Source organism: Thalassophryne amazonica, chromosome 16 (assembly GCF_902500255.1).
Source record: "Thalassophryne amazonica chromosome 16, fThaAma1.1, whole genome shotgun sequence".
In the NCBI taxonomy this organism is placed as follows: Eukaryota; Metazoa; Chordata; class Actinopteri; order Batrachoidiformes; family Batrachoididae; genus Thalassophryne; species Thalassophryne amazonica.
In genome coordinates, this window is record NC_047118.1 from 66,873,361 (window position 1) to 66,888,520 (window position 15,160).

Below are 15,160 nucleotides of genomic sequence, written 5' to 3' on the forward strand. Positions count from 1 at the left end.
GCTTCAATAAGAGGCGACTGAGCAGATCTGCTGGACCTTAACCATGCTGACAAAGAAAATCTGGTTTTGGAAATCCAGATGCAAGTTTAGTGTAACTTCAGCCATCAATCCTTTGAGCACGTTCATCTCTCACCTGTCTGAGATAATTGTTTGCCGTCAGGGTGTCTGGAGAGACCGACTTGCCACATTTAGGACAGATGTGGTCTTCTGACTCCAGCAAGGCATTTCGAATACCTGAGTAGGAGATAAAGTAATGTTTCAGCATATTGCTCTGAAGAAAAATACAAACGCAACATTCAATTCACAGGCAACAGCTCTGTTGGACATTCCTGCAGTCAACATGACAATTGCACGCTCCCTCAAAATCTGCAACATCTGTGTCATTGTGCTGTGTGATAAAACTGCACCTTTCAGAGTGGCCTTTTATTGTGGCCAGCCTAAGGCACACCTGTGCAATAACCAATCAGCATCTTGATTTGCCACACCTGTGAGGTGGGATGGATTATCTCAGCAAAGGTGAAGTGCTCACACAGATGTAGGCAGATTTGTGAACAGTATTTGAGAGAAATAGGTCTTTCATGTATATAGAAAATGTTTTGAGTTCAACTCATGAAAAATAGGAGCAAAAATAAAAGTGTTGCGTTTATACTTTTGTTCAGTTCATAGTTGTGACCCCTCTGCCCCCCAACACACACACACCTTTATTGTTTGGAAAAGTTTAAACAAAATTAAATTTTAAAAGCCAACATTTTCATTGATTGATTTTTAAATAACCGCTCAGGACCCACCTACAGTACCTTCAAGGCCCACCAGGGGTCCACAGCCCACATTTTGGGAATCATTGTTCCAGCATTTAGAAGTACGTAAATTTAAATGCTGATTAACACCCTCTGTGTTTATATATACAGTTTTAAAAGACAAATGCATAGTCTGCAGTATCCCATGGAGCCCAGGGAAAATGTTGATAAGTTTACCGTTGACAAGTCACACTTTTCTGCAGAAGGCTTTTAAGTACAGTTACGTGACTTAGACTCCAAAGACAGTAGGCTTCTTTAGGGCAATATACCTAACAGACATACCACAGTTGGTGACAGTCGCACAATTAAAGAGGTTACTGCACTCACAAGACTTTAAACAGTATGTACCAGTGACCTTGATCTTTGACTCCACAAACAAAAGGTTCCCTGGGGTCACTATGCATACAGCTTATAGTAGGTTTGGTCACAATGGGATCCGTACAATTGAAGTAATGTTGCTCACAAATGAAATGTTGCATGACTGACTGAACGACCACACACAGTGCCTTCTAGTTTACTGGCTGCACATGGAAAAAATAAAATTGTTATTTTGTAATATTAAGCAATCATTTTCTGGATTGTCACTAAAATTTAATGTATCCTGTGCTTTTTACAATCTACTACTACAAGCAACAGGTTTATCACTGTGTCCTACACCAGCCTGTACTCGATGTTCTTGAAATGGAGCAATATCTCCACCTGGTGGATATTTATCATTAATGCAGGTACAACAGAATTTCATCAAGTGGCATATATTTTCCACTAACAGCTTTACGGTCTAACAATAATGTTTGCTCCTATAACTACTGGTATGCGTGTCTGAGGATCGGTGTGGCGTGCTCAAACGCATACAGTCGTCACAGTAGTTGCTTCCGCAGCAGGGAATGATGACTGTGTCACTCAGTAGCTCTTCACAGATGGGACAAAGCAGCTCGTTTGGAAGGGGCTCCTCGCTTTCTGGCTTGAGCTGCTGTTGCTGCATTTGAAGGAACAAAGGCTTCTCCTTCTTCCCCACGTGGTACGCCTCCCTACAGACAGATATTTGAAATCTGAACCAGGCAATGGTTTTGCTAAAATCTTGACGAGTCACTTATGATGAGCAAATTACATGACATTTGAGATAATTACTGACACTCGATTTTTCTGATGGCCAAATGGACCAGTGAAACATGATGTTTGGTCTGCGGGGGTGCTACACTGGTGCCCCGCAGACCACATCAGGCTCAACCTCCTGTTGTGTGCACATGCTTGATCAGGATATTTGGACTTAAACTTTGACGAATAAAGTGTGTGGATGTCCACGCTGAGATTTGTTAGTGATGACTGGGAGGGATTCTGACAATAAATAAATATGCACATTACATTTACTTCTATGAAAAATACTGTTTGCACCTATACAGTTTGTGCTGTGGAGGTCAGAGATGCTGAAAGTGAGTGATTGTTGTCTTTGGATAATCTTTAATATTTTAGACTATCCAAGTTGTGTAGTTTTTTGTATGTTCTTTTTAAACCCACAATTATCAAGCATTTCAGACACAATTACATAAATAATGAGAATGTCCCTTAACTATAGTAGCAATAATAATAATACATTTTTTAACAAGTGCTCTGGAAGTCTCCTTTAATGTTAAGGTTGGTGAACTCAGAATCATAACATTAGTTCAGTCAGTATAATTGGTCTAATCATCACCAACAATGTTATAGCCATTATTCCTTATTTCAATTTCAGATGAGTTAAAAATATTCCTCTCAGAAGGGGGACCATCATGCATCCTACATGTGACTGAACATGAACGGGTCCCCAAGTAGAGAATTTCTTTGACTGAGCCGTAGTTACTTTTCCAAAAATAACCAACAAAGAAAAAACTGAATGCACTCAACAAGGCTGCAAGTGCTGTCACTGAGGAAAATATGCCTGAGGCACTGGTACATAAATATATAATACATAGAAATCTAGACTAACCATAACTTTGTGGAAAAATTAATGTTATAAACTTGTCACAATATTTCACAATTGTCCCAATTCAATTCCACAAAATGGGGACACTGGCTTTTTTACCCTAAATGATCAAAACAAAATGCATTTTGCAGTGGGGCTGAAAGACAAAAGAAGAGGATAAAGCGGGATACGTTTAAAAACAATAATTTTTGTGAAATAGAGGATCATGCATATTGATAGTCAAAGGGAAGACAGGAAAGTATGAATCCACATTACCAAAGAAGCAAAAACACAAAAGGAATAATTGGCAGTGTCACAATGCAATCTCCAAATTCACCACTAAATGAGACTAAATCCAACATACTGTAGCTTTGAAACCAGTTTAACACCAAGAAGAGTTAAACTAAGTCTTACACAAAGAACAACAAATTCAAATTGTGATTCTCCCCCCACTTGATAAATAAGAATTGAAGGACAATTATTATTATGTTGATGGATGAACTGCTTAAGCCTCAGAAATGCACAAATACTCACGCATCAATGGCGGGTATGGCAAAACGTCCCCTGTTCGTCAGCATGGCTCCTTTTCTAGTCGGATCATCCACTTCTATCATAAAGGACTGAGGGATGCCCGAGCTCCTTTTAAGTGGCAGAGGGGAGTTGTAATTTTTATCCTGCACCCAACAACAGACCATGGGGACATTTATTTAATGCTCAGTATAAAGACACAAAAGACATTTAAACACTTATGTCTCTATCATCTATATTATAATAGGCAAGTAGCCTCTGTGTGCATGTGTATGACTTTGATCATGGAGAAACTGGGGAGAGCTGATATTTGTCATTTGGTATGGTATGTATTTTGGGTCAACGAAAATGGAAAGTTGATAGGACTAATATTTTTGGAGAAATTAGCGATATTAGCCAACAACAGTGAACAATGGACATTGTGCTGCAATGCACCATGGGAGTTTGAGGTTTTAAATGTTATTGTGGTTCATGTTAGTTTAAATAGTGCTGTTAGTTCTGGATTTATTGTGTTTTTTGTAGTTACGGTTTAGAAAGTTTAGTTAAGTGTGATGTTGCAGTTACCATGACTAAAAATTGTACTGCATTTGATGTCTTCTGCCACAGTCTGTTTGTAGGTGTGTAAAAATAAAAGCAACTGCTTGCAGCACAATGCAGAAAAGACAAAAAGCTCTGCGTGCGTGTGTATAACTTCAATCACAGACGAACTGGGGACAGCTGACATTTGCTGTTTAGTATGCTTATATATTTTTGGTAAAGGATGGATGCTGCCAAAACTGAATGTTGATAGGATACAGGACTAATATTTTTTGCAGAAACTACAGATATTAGCTAACAACACTGAACAACTGATGTTGATAATTACATTCTGGACTCACATGCCATTCCAGCAGGGGCGGTAAATCATCTACATATTAAAACAGTGTGTGATTTTATTTAGTAAGTTCAATGTAAGTACATAATATAATTGTAAATACGCTAAAAATACATTGTAAATTTCTTTGCTTAAAGGGCTACATTAATACATTTATTGTTATTAAAAATAATATTATGAACAGTAAATTATTTTGCTGTGTGTTACTGCAGATAAAAGGTGAACCAACAGAGAGTACAGTTGAAATTTGTTCCTGCAGAATTATTACACTAATGGAATTCCTGTGTAATACAGCGGGATAACTAAGTGAATTAATAAATGGCTTGCACAAATAATCACTTGATTAGTTTCCGCAACTGAATGACTACATGTTATAGTACTGGTTTTGTTCTCACCATATTAGTGGGACAGTTCCTAATGTGGTGACCACCACGTCCACAGCGGTAACAGGTGTAGTGTTCTGGAAGAGGAGGACTGGACTTCCTATAACTAGAGACAGACAAATAACAGGTGTAATGACAAGAAGAGAAAACAAGTAGCTTTCTCCACACACACAGCATGCTGCCAGGCAAGAGGCTCAACGGCACACAGAGCAGCATTCATTGTTCCTATAATGTTCTGAAACTGTGCTCTAATTAATTTGTGTTGCACATTTTTGTTGGTTTATGTACATATGTCCAGCATCTAATTGCTCCGCTGCTGTGTGAGTGACTTTCCACTTGCTCACGCTCGCAAACACGAGCGTGCACTAAACCATCGCTGCAGTATCGTGCACAACTCTCCAACCGTGTGTCCCTCCTGACAGCAGATGGAATGTTTCGCAGTTCCCCATTTCGTTTTTTGTTTACGGATTATCGGCTGGTTTCTGCTTCTTTCACCAGACTTCGTGTTATGTGTGAAGGGGCCCCAAAGAAAGGTGTGTGATGAAGAAGGTGAAGAATCATCACTCCTGACAGAGTTTTGAAAGCTTAAGCTGCTGAGCCACAGTGCAAAGTGTCTGCTTTAATTGGAGGACAATTACTGTATTTTCTGAATTATAAGTCGCTGGATTTTTTTATTTATTTATTTATTTTTTTGCTTTATTTTTTGTGACTAGTTTGGGAAGTACTGCGATTTACACTATGAAACAACATGAAAAAAACACAACTGTAAGTTGTGCTTGTCAAGATAAATTTTATTTCATTATACATTCTTTTCATGATGTGACATGATGTTCGACAGATGCAACTAATAATCCTGGTACAACTCAAAGTCTGGAAGATACAGTGTATCAAAATCTTTTTAATACAGGAATCAGGAGGTGTGTGTGTGTGTGTAGTCACCACATTTTTAAGGGACCGAACATAAGGTGTGTTACAGCAGATGTTGTACATGGAGGAAATGTGTCAGAAGTAACTCACAGTGAAGAATCATAAGAGGACTGAAAAATCACAGCTTTGATTTTTTCCACTTCAGACATGTCATCAGTAAGCGTCTGGAAGAACACACACACACACACACACACACACACACACACACACACACACACACACACACATTTTAATGTTGAAGCCAACTGAAACTGGGCAAAAGTGAAGGAAAACAGTTTACTAAAGGCTATGCAGTGAAGCAATCACCACTACAACTCTAAAAATCATTTCAAATAGAGCAACTTGAGATGACAAGACCTTCATGTGTTTGTCCCAAAATGAAAAGGAGATACACAATCATTAAGTGCCAACATACTACATAAAAATAATATCAAATGATCCACCAGGAGCTGGTTGGCAGATATAAGGAGAGCAACTACTCTAACAAGAGTCATCAGGAGATGACATATCCCCCCCAGACCCCACAAATCAGCAATACAAAGTGTCGGAGGATCACCCAAGTACAGGTGAACCTTGATAACTCTCACAAGTTGGGGTCCACAAAATCGAACTGCGAGTTATCTGAAATCTCGTGATAATGAGGTTGTCCAAAAAACATACAGTAATCTTTATGCAGCAGTCTAAATTTTTGAAGTTCACAAATCAACCGTGAGTAAAGCCGAATCATGAGTTACACATACATGAGTTAACGGGTTACACCTGTACACACTTCTACTAGATATGAAATTGGCCAACAAGGGTGGCAATGATAATATCTTGAATACCTCACTATGACCTTGAAATTGATCCCAAGATCACCGTAATAGACTGGTGTCAGGGATCACCCAAGTACACCCTCATGCTAAATATGAATTAAATCGATCAACTGGTTTTTAGATATTGCGCTAATGGATGAACGGACGTGCTGATTGCTACGTAATTTCATACGGGGTGATCAAAATGGAGGTGATGAAACTGCTTGTGAAATAATAAATTACACTGCTTTCAGAATTCACAGCCAACTGACATTTATTGTTTACAGCAAGCTTTTTTTGCCCTCCCTTTCCAAAATGTCAAATTATAAAACACACCTGTCAACTTAAGGCACCTTGACACTTGCACACATTTAACCCCTTAACTATAACACAATTCATCGTGCCAATGCAAACCACTATGTTCTGTTGGACACTGCGCTTTGTGCCGCTGGACGCTGCGTTATATAAAATAATTACTTTGTAGTGGATTAATCATTTGCTCTCAGAATTTGGATGATGAAACCACCTCTAAATCGCTCCTGAACCACAGAGGAATTTTCTACAGTTGCAGCTGTTCTTATGCGCTTCAATGATGTGGAGAACACATTTGGAATCATCTCAAAAGGTAATTATTTGTAATATTTATATTGTAATAGCTTGGTAAATCAGTTGCATTTTCATTCCTTCTTATGAGTATCTAAAATTATTTTTATGATAGATTTAACACCTCGTCATAATCGCTCAGATTAGCTGCGCTGTGGTGCATTGTGCTCACGCAAGTGACAGTGCTTCTGAATTGTTTGCGCAATGTTCACGTCTAGTTCACAAACGTCTAGTTTCTTTGCGTACTTCCATGCAGCTGTGCACAGTTTACAATGGTTTACAATGAGTTAACACTCTGGCACAGCAAACTGCGTACCAGTGCACGGATGAAATTCGTGCAAGTGTCAAGGTACCATCACACTATCTTCTATTAGACATTTGAAGTTGATAATTCCGAGCTGGTTTCAAACTTCCGATCTAAAAGTGTTTGAGTGCATCTGCTTGGGAAAACAAATGATCCTCACCAACTCATGGCTGGGGACATTTAACTCCTTTCAGCAGTGTTTTTAAATCCACCATCTTGGGAGCTTGTTACCCACTGCTGTAGTGGCAGCAACACCAAGACACACAACTCAAGTCGGCGTCCAACAGATAAACTGAGTGCATAAAATCCATCAAACACTATATATACACACAACCCCAATTCCAATGAAGTTGGGACATTGTGTAAAATGTAAATAAAAACAGAATACAATGATTTGCAAATCCTCTTCAACCTCTATTCAATTGAATACACCACAAAGACAAGATATTTAATGTTTAAACTGATAAACTTTGTTTTGTGCAAATATTTGCTCATTTTGAAATGGATGCCTGCAACACGTTTAAAAAAAGTTGGGACAAGGCAAAAAAGACTGGAAAAGTTGATGAATGCTCAAAGAACACCTAATTGGGAACAGGTGAGTGTCATGACTGGGTATAAAAGGAACATCCCCAAAAGGCTCAGCCATTCACAAGCAAAGATGGGGCGAGGATCACCACTTTGTTAACAACTGCCTGAAAAAAAAATAGTCCAGCAGTTTAAGAATAGTGTTTCTCAACATTCAATTCCAAGGAATTTAGGGATTCCATCATCTACAGTCCATATTATTATCAGAAGATTCAGAGAATCTGGAGAACTTTCTACACATAAGTGGCAAGGCCGAAAACAAACATTGAATGTATGTGACCTTTCAGACTACATTTCGAATTGTTTTTGGAAATCATGGACATGGATCATGGACAGGAAAATGACCATCCCGATTGTTACCAGGGCAAAGTTCAAAAGCCAGCATCTGTGATGGTATGGGGGTGTGTTAGTGCCCATGGCATGGGCAGCTTACACATCTGTGATGGCACCATCACTGCAGAAAGGTACATCCCGGTTTTGGAGCAACGCATGCTGCCATCAAAGCAACGTCTTTTTCAGGGATGTCCCTGCTTATTTCAGGAAAGCAATGCCAAGCCACATTCTGCACATGTTACAACAGCGTGGTTTTGTAGTAAAAGAGTGCGGGTACTAGAAGGCCTGCCTGCAGTCCAACCCCCCACCCCCCCACTGAGTTCAAAGCAATGCAACATAATTTGTAGATGCAGCCTGGTTGAGAACTTGAGGGCAAAAAAAAAAATCCTCACTTGAGTTATTAAAAATATACAGGAATGGACATTTGTTTAAACATACTGGATCAGAAAGCATCCAAGTGGAAGTCAAATCAAAAGTCAGTGTGTGTGCATGCAGGGTTTTCACATTCACTGCATGTGCTTGTTCAGGAAAGGACAGATTTTAACTGAAAATAATAGTACCAGTATTGGTCCATTTCTCCTGAGTACTGTGCTGGGTGATGAGCCTTCAGAGAGTTTGTAACAATCTTCTGATAACACGGTGCACACTTGAGTTGTAAAAATGCCTTTTTATCTGCTGCCCCAGTCAATGTTCAGGAAATACAATTTTGCAACCTTCCTGTGAAAAAGCCATTTATCTTATTGTGGCGGTGACAAAGTGAAGGAAATCATTCATCAAAAGCCTATTTTGCAGATGCAGCACTGCACTCCAACTGGCATGAAAGTTGCCACTGTAGGTCATTTGTTCGACCCCGAGGATGGAGTGTGACGTAGACATTAAAATGTCGAGTGTTTGTTTTTTCCTGATAGGGCCTAAGTAATAAAAAATAACTCGGTGTAAATGACAAATGTCAGTTGGGTACTGTGAATGATGAAAGCTATGTAGTAGTTAGATTCATTTTTAATTTCACATTCATTTTCATCAGTAAATATTTCATTTTTGTTACATCTACTCTTAAAGATCTTTTCCTGAAATGATGAAAAGCCATTTGGAGTTGTGAAGGATTAATGTAAGATGGGGAAAATGGCATCTTTTTTTAAAGTATACAGTAGTGTTCAGAATAATAGTAGTGCTATGTGACTAAAAAGATTAATCCAGGTTTTGAGTATATTTCTTATTGTTACATGGGAAACAAGGTACCAGTAGATTCAGTAGATTCTCACAAATCCAACAAGACCAAGCATTCATGATATGCACACTCTTAAGGCTATGAAATTGGGCTATTAGTAAAAAAAAAAAAAAAAAAAATTAGAAAAGGGGGTGTTCACAATAATAGTAGGCATTCAGTCAGTGAGTTTGTCAATATTGTGTAATCAGGTGTCCCCTATTTAAGGATGAAGCCAGCACCTGTTGAACATGCTTTTCTCTTTGAAAGCCTGAGGAAAATGGGACGTTCAAGACATTGTTCAGAAGAACAGTGTAGTTTGATTAAAAAGTTGATTGGAGAGGGGGAAACTTATACGCAGGTGCAAAAAATTATAGGCTGTTCATCTACAATGATCTCCAGTGCTTTAAAATAGACCAAAAAAAAAAACAAAAAAAAAAAACCCAGAGACGTGTGGAAGGAAATGGAAAACAACCATCAAAATGGATAGAAGAATAACCAGAATGGCAAAGGCTCACCCATTGATCAGCTCCAGGATGATCAAAGACAGTCTGGAGTTACCTATAAGTGCTGTGACAGAAGACGCATGTGTGAAGCTAATTTATTTACAAGAATCCCCCACAAAGTCCCTCTGTTAAATAAAAGACGTGCAGAAGAGGTTACAATTTGCCAAAGAACACATCAACTGGCCTAAAGAGAAATGGAGGAATATTTTGTGCACTGATTAGAGTAAAATTGTTCTTTTTGGGTCCAAGGGCCGCAGACAGTTTGTGAGACGACCCCCAAACTCTGAATTCAAGCCACAGTTCACAGTGAAGACAGTGAAGCATCATGATATGGGCATGTTTCTCCTACTATGGTGTTGGGTCTATATATCGCATACCAGGTATCATGGATCAGTTTGGATATGTCAAAATACTTGAAGAGGTCATGTTGCCTTATGCTGAAGACAATGACCCCAAGCACACTAATAAACGAGCAAAATCTTGGTTCCAAACCAACAAAATTAATGCCTCGCAGATGTGAAGAAATCATGAAAAACTGTGGTTATGCAACTAAATACTAGTTTAGTGATTCACAGGATTGCTTAAAAAAGCAGTTTGAACATAATAATTTTGAGTTTGTAGCGTCAACAGCAGATGCTACTATTATTGTTAACACCCCCTTTTCTACTTTTTTTTTTACTAATAGCCCAATTTCATAGCCTTAAGAGTGTGCATATCATGAATGCTTGGTCTTGTTGGATTTGTGAGAATCTACTGAATCTACTGGTACCTTGTTTCTCATGTAACAATAAGAAATATACCCAAAACCTGGATTAATCTTTTTAGTCACATAGCACTACTATTATTCTGAACACTACTGTAATTTTCATGACTTTTCAAATCAGCTTTAAATGAATCAATCACTTGATAGTTGATCCCCCTTTAAAAAAAAAAAAAAAAAAAAGAAATTTACATGCATTCCCATTTATTTTATTTTTTTTCTCATTGCTATTTTTCAAAGACTGGAACAGTTGAGGCACATTACTGGACAAACGGCAGGAGTCAAACCTTTGTTAAATAGTAACTTTACACAAGCTTGTTGTTGGTGTAGGACAGAAATTTCACAGTTTAAAACATTTTACCATTTGTTTTGAACTATTTAAAGCCTGTGAAGAATGAAATAGTTGACAAATGTGTTTAAACCAGAGCTTTGTTGGTGTAAAACAGTTACAAAAAAGCAGCTAATCTTAAAACTGGAATAAATCAAAATTTATTTGAGTTCATGTAAATGGCTTGAAACAATTTCCATAAATGATCAAAACTAGTTTGTTTTCCTTGACCTTGCAAAAAGAAGGTCAAACAGCAGTGTGTGATTCAACAACCTGACATCATCTTAACTGCACATAAATAGTTTTGTGATCTGAGAGGTCAAATGATAAATGAGCACATGTTGAAACAGCTGATGGAAGATTACAACAGGAAGACAACAGTTGGGATTATCAGGATTGAGTTAACGCCCTGTGGGCTAACGTTTGCCCCGCCCAAACACAGAACTGGACACACAACAACTCAGAGGGTCCACTCTGACACAGACACTACAATGTACAACCTAATAATAAATACAAAGACATCAGCCTGGATCACAGGTGTATTCATAAGAAAATACTGTAGTCGCTCATCATAAGGTGAGGATCAGCCCACCCCCCTTTTTAGAAGAAAGTTGGTTAAATGTCCACCCATAAATTAAAATAAATGACAAGAAACGCTTACCGAATGAGAAAAGTAGAAGCACAAAACAAAATAAAAAAGGTCTATTAATGAGTGGATAAGTTTCAGGACATGATTTTTGAAAGTTTACTGCATGACAAGTTCAGCCCCCCACCCCCTCCATTTTTTCCTTTTATTTGAAGCCTGGCCCTAAATTTGGAATTGGTGAAAGCCTAAAGGCACCTTGACACTTGCACGAACTTGACCGCCGCACTGGCACGCAATCTGGCATGCCAGTGAGTAAATTCGTCGTGAACTGTGCGTGAATGCGTGCCAGTGCACAAAGAAAATTTTGAAATGTTGAAAACTCCTGGCATTCATTTTGTGAACATTACACTACCTATTCGAAAACACTGTGTCACCGCGCGCAGGACATCTGAATGATTAGGACGAGATGTTACATCGATAATAAAACATAATTTTACAGATAGATCATCTAACTCATGAGAAGGAATGAAAATGCAACTGGTTTACCAATCCATTACAATATATTACTAGGAATGCAAGCAGTCATATACGGGCACTCGTGTCCGCACCACCGCCTCCCCAGGCTACCACGTCTCCTTGTGACCAGATGTGGGCAGGTGCATACAGGGGCAACCACTCATCACACAGTTCAAGTTTCAAGCAAATCAGACAATGCATGAAGGAGTAATGACATGTTGATGGGTCATCCACAAGGGGGCGCTCAGAGCACAAATAGAGGGGCCAGGTGCTAACAGGACAGACAATCATCACACAGTTCAAGTTTCAAGCAAATCAGTCAATGCATGAAAGCTTTATGAGAAGTTGATGGTTCATCCACTAGGGGGCGCTCAGTGCACAAACAGAGGTGCCAGGTCTGTTAAGGGGCTGACCCTCATTACACATATGACGTTTCAAGTCAATCAGTTAATGCATGGAGTTATGACAAGTTGATGGTTCATCCACTAGGGGGTGCTCACAGCACAAAGAGACGGGCCAGGTGTGTTCAGGGGCCAACTGTTATCACACGTGAAGTTTCAAGTCAATCAGGCAAAGCATGAAGGAGTTATCGTGACTTGATGTTCCGTGCCGAAGTGTAAAAATGGCAGTGCCATAGCAGCCACACCCTTTGACATAGAGAAAAGCTTTCAATAACTTTTGATCAGTGTAGTATCTGGATGATCTGAAACAAATTTGAAGTGCATTGGACAAAATCCCTAGGAGGAGTTCGTTCAAATACAATGTGTGGAAATCACGCCAAAATAATATGAAAATTCAAAGTGGTTGACTTCTTTTTTGGAGTAGACCAACAGTGCAAGAGACTTTTTTGTACGTCTATGCAAGTCACACGTGCACCAATTTTCATCTCCCTGCTCCAAAAAAACCTCTATGGGGAGGGGTTTTTGAAAGTTGCAAAGGGGCGCTATTGAGTCATTTTGCCCCGCCCATGGGCGACACCCCTATGAATTGTAAGAGGTTGTCGTGCTTGACCTGTGTATCAATTTTCATGATGATATGACAAAATGAAAGCTGTCAAAAGGAAGAACATAATTTCACGGTGAAGGGGCGACACTCAGCACGCCGCCACACGGACGCCATCACTCGTACCTTAACGGCGACCATCGCCCACGCCCACCAACTTGCTCTGCATGTTTTAGAAGTGGAATAAAGTCGACGGGGTTAACTATGTGACTTCAGTACCTGTTAAAGTAAAAATAGGCCATTTCCTGTTACCACTGGGGGGCGCCATGCATCGGTCGGGAAGTTAATACGCAGATGTTCAGGGCGGAGCCCTCATGTCCAGCAAGTTTGACGGATCTACGATGACGTATGTGAGTGTGACAGCCATTCGATATGGCGTGCTCCGAAACGCTCGCCAAAGATCGATGAACCCTAGCAGCCACGCCTTTTGATCTACAGAAATTCTTTTGATAACTTTTAATCAGCATGGGGTCATTATGATGTGTACCAAATTTGAAGATGATTGGATGAAATCCCTAAGATGAGTTTGTTCAAATGTAAGTAGTGGAAATGGCCAAAAATGGCAAAAATTACCTCAACATGTCGACATCTCACCATGCCATTAACATACTTTTTTGTGCGTCCCAGAATGGTAAACATGTGTACCGAATTTCATGAGGCCATGACAAAAAACAAAAACGTGGAGAGTTTTTTGAAAATTTGTAGGGGAGCCATTTCCCTGCGACCATGTGCGCGACCCCCAAAATATCGAATTTCGGATCCAGCCAAACGAGTTTTTGAGCATGGGAAAGGGCCAAAATTGGCACTTGAAAAGTGGCAACAATAATAATAATAAACAACACAATTACAATAGGGTCCTTGGAGGACTTTGTCCTATTTGGGCCCTAATAAATAATTACCTTTGAGACAAGATTCCAAATGCATTCTCCATCGCACAACGTGCACGAGACAACCTGCAGCTGTAGACAATTTCTCTGCGTTTCTAGGAGCGATGAGATGGTTCATCAGCCAAGTTCTGAGCGCAAATGTACCATTGGGTACAAAATGATTATTTTATATAGCATGGCATAAAACGGAACGCACTGGCACAACAAATTGCATGGCAGTGTGGGGATCAATGCGGGCGACCTTCTTAGGAGTTAGATAATGTATCTGTAAAGTTACGTTTATTATAGCTGTAACATCTTGTTATAATCTCAATTTCAAGTTCAGATGTCTTGCTCGCATTGACATAGTTTCAAACTGGGCAATGTTCACAACTAGTACACGAAATTCCTGCGTGCCAGACGTTTTGAACATTTCAAAATTTTCTTTGTGCACTGGCACACAGTTTACTCATTGGCATGGCAGAATGTGTGCCAGTGTGAGGATCAAACTTTTGCAAATGTCAAGGTAATGATGCGAGTGGAGGGGTGGCGTGAAAACCCCACGATGCAATGAAAGTGAGAGGCGCACACTCATAATCCCACAAATGTTTGCACCACTGGCTCCTTGGCCAAGTACATACACCAATTCGTGAAGAAATTCACGTTTTCTGACTTAGGTTTTGTGGATAAATCACAATTTGCAGCTGATTCACATTTTTGGGGTTTACAGATGTGAAAGACTAAATGTTCCATGAGCGAACATTCCATCTTGCACCTCAAGAAATATTCTTAACATTGTATGAATGAAAAAAACATTTGTTTTGTATAACACCTAACAATCCTGACGATGTCTTCTTTGTGTACAGACTGCTGTCTGTTTTCCTCAGTCTAGCGAAAAATCATAACAGATATTTGTAGAGCTCTTAATCTGACAGCACTTATACTTCAGGTCAAGACGTCCCAGAGAATACTGCAAATGCCTCCAGACTGCTTACAGTGTACTGGATTTGATTTATTGTGTTACAAGAATGAGCACCATCAAGAAAACAAACGCCACCACGTTTGTTTTGAAATTAAGCGCCTTCAGCGCCAGTGTGAGCGCACGCGGTGGTCACAGCATGCAATAGAATAAAATGTATAGCACCAAAATTGCATGATAAATGGAACACAATGTCAAATGGCGATATGGAATGATCCATAGCACGTGACATACAAACCACCAATCAAATGACAAGCATTCATTTAGGCATTGTATAATAACTACAATATGTACTGTGTTCTTTTGTATCTATTTCCAACCACACATTTAACAAAACTTCAAGATC

General features: G+C 39.4%; 1 protein-coding gene across 1 annotated transcript in view; it reads right to left on the reverse strand.

The window, feature by feature from the left end:
* LOC117528748 (E3 ubiquitin-protein ligase RBBP6-like) overlaps positions 1-15,160 on the reverse strand; it is a 58,661-nt gene that overhangs the window by 25,071 nt on the left and 18,430 nt on the right. The window contains exons 4-8 of the mRNA XM_034191380.1: positions 5,539-5,612; positions 4,534-4,627; positions 3,271-3,410; positions 1,650-1,825; positions 134-234 (exon numbers count right to left, since the gene is read on the reverse strand). Of these exons, the coding sequence (XP_034047271.1) occupies positions 134-234; positions 1,650-1,825; positions 3,271-3,410; positions 4,534-4,627; positions 5,539-5,612 (585 nt within the window). The remainder of the gene's footprint in view (positions 1-133; positions 235-1,649; positions 1,826-3,270; positions 3,411-4,533; positions 4,628-5,538; positions 5,613-15,160) is intronic.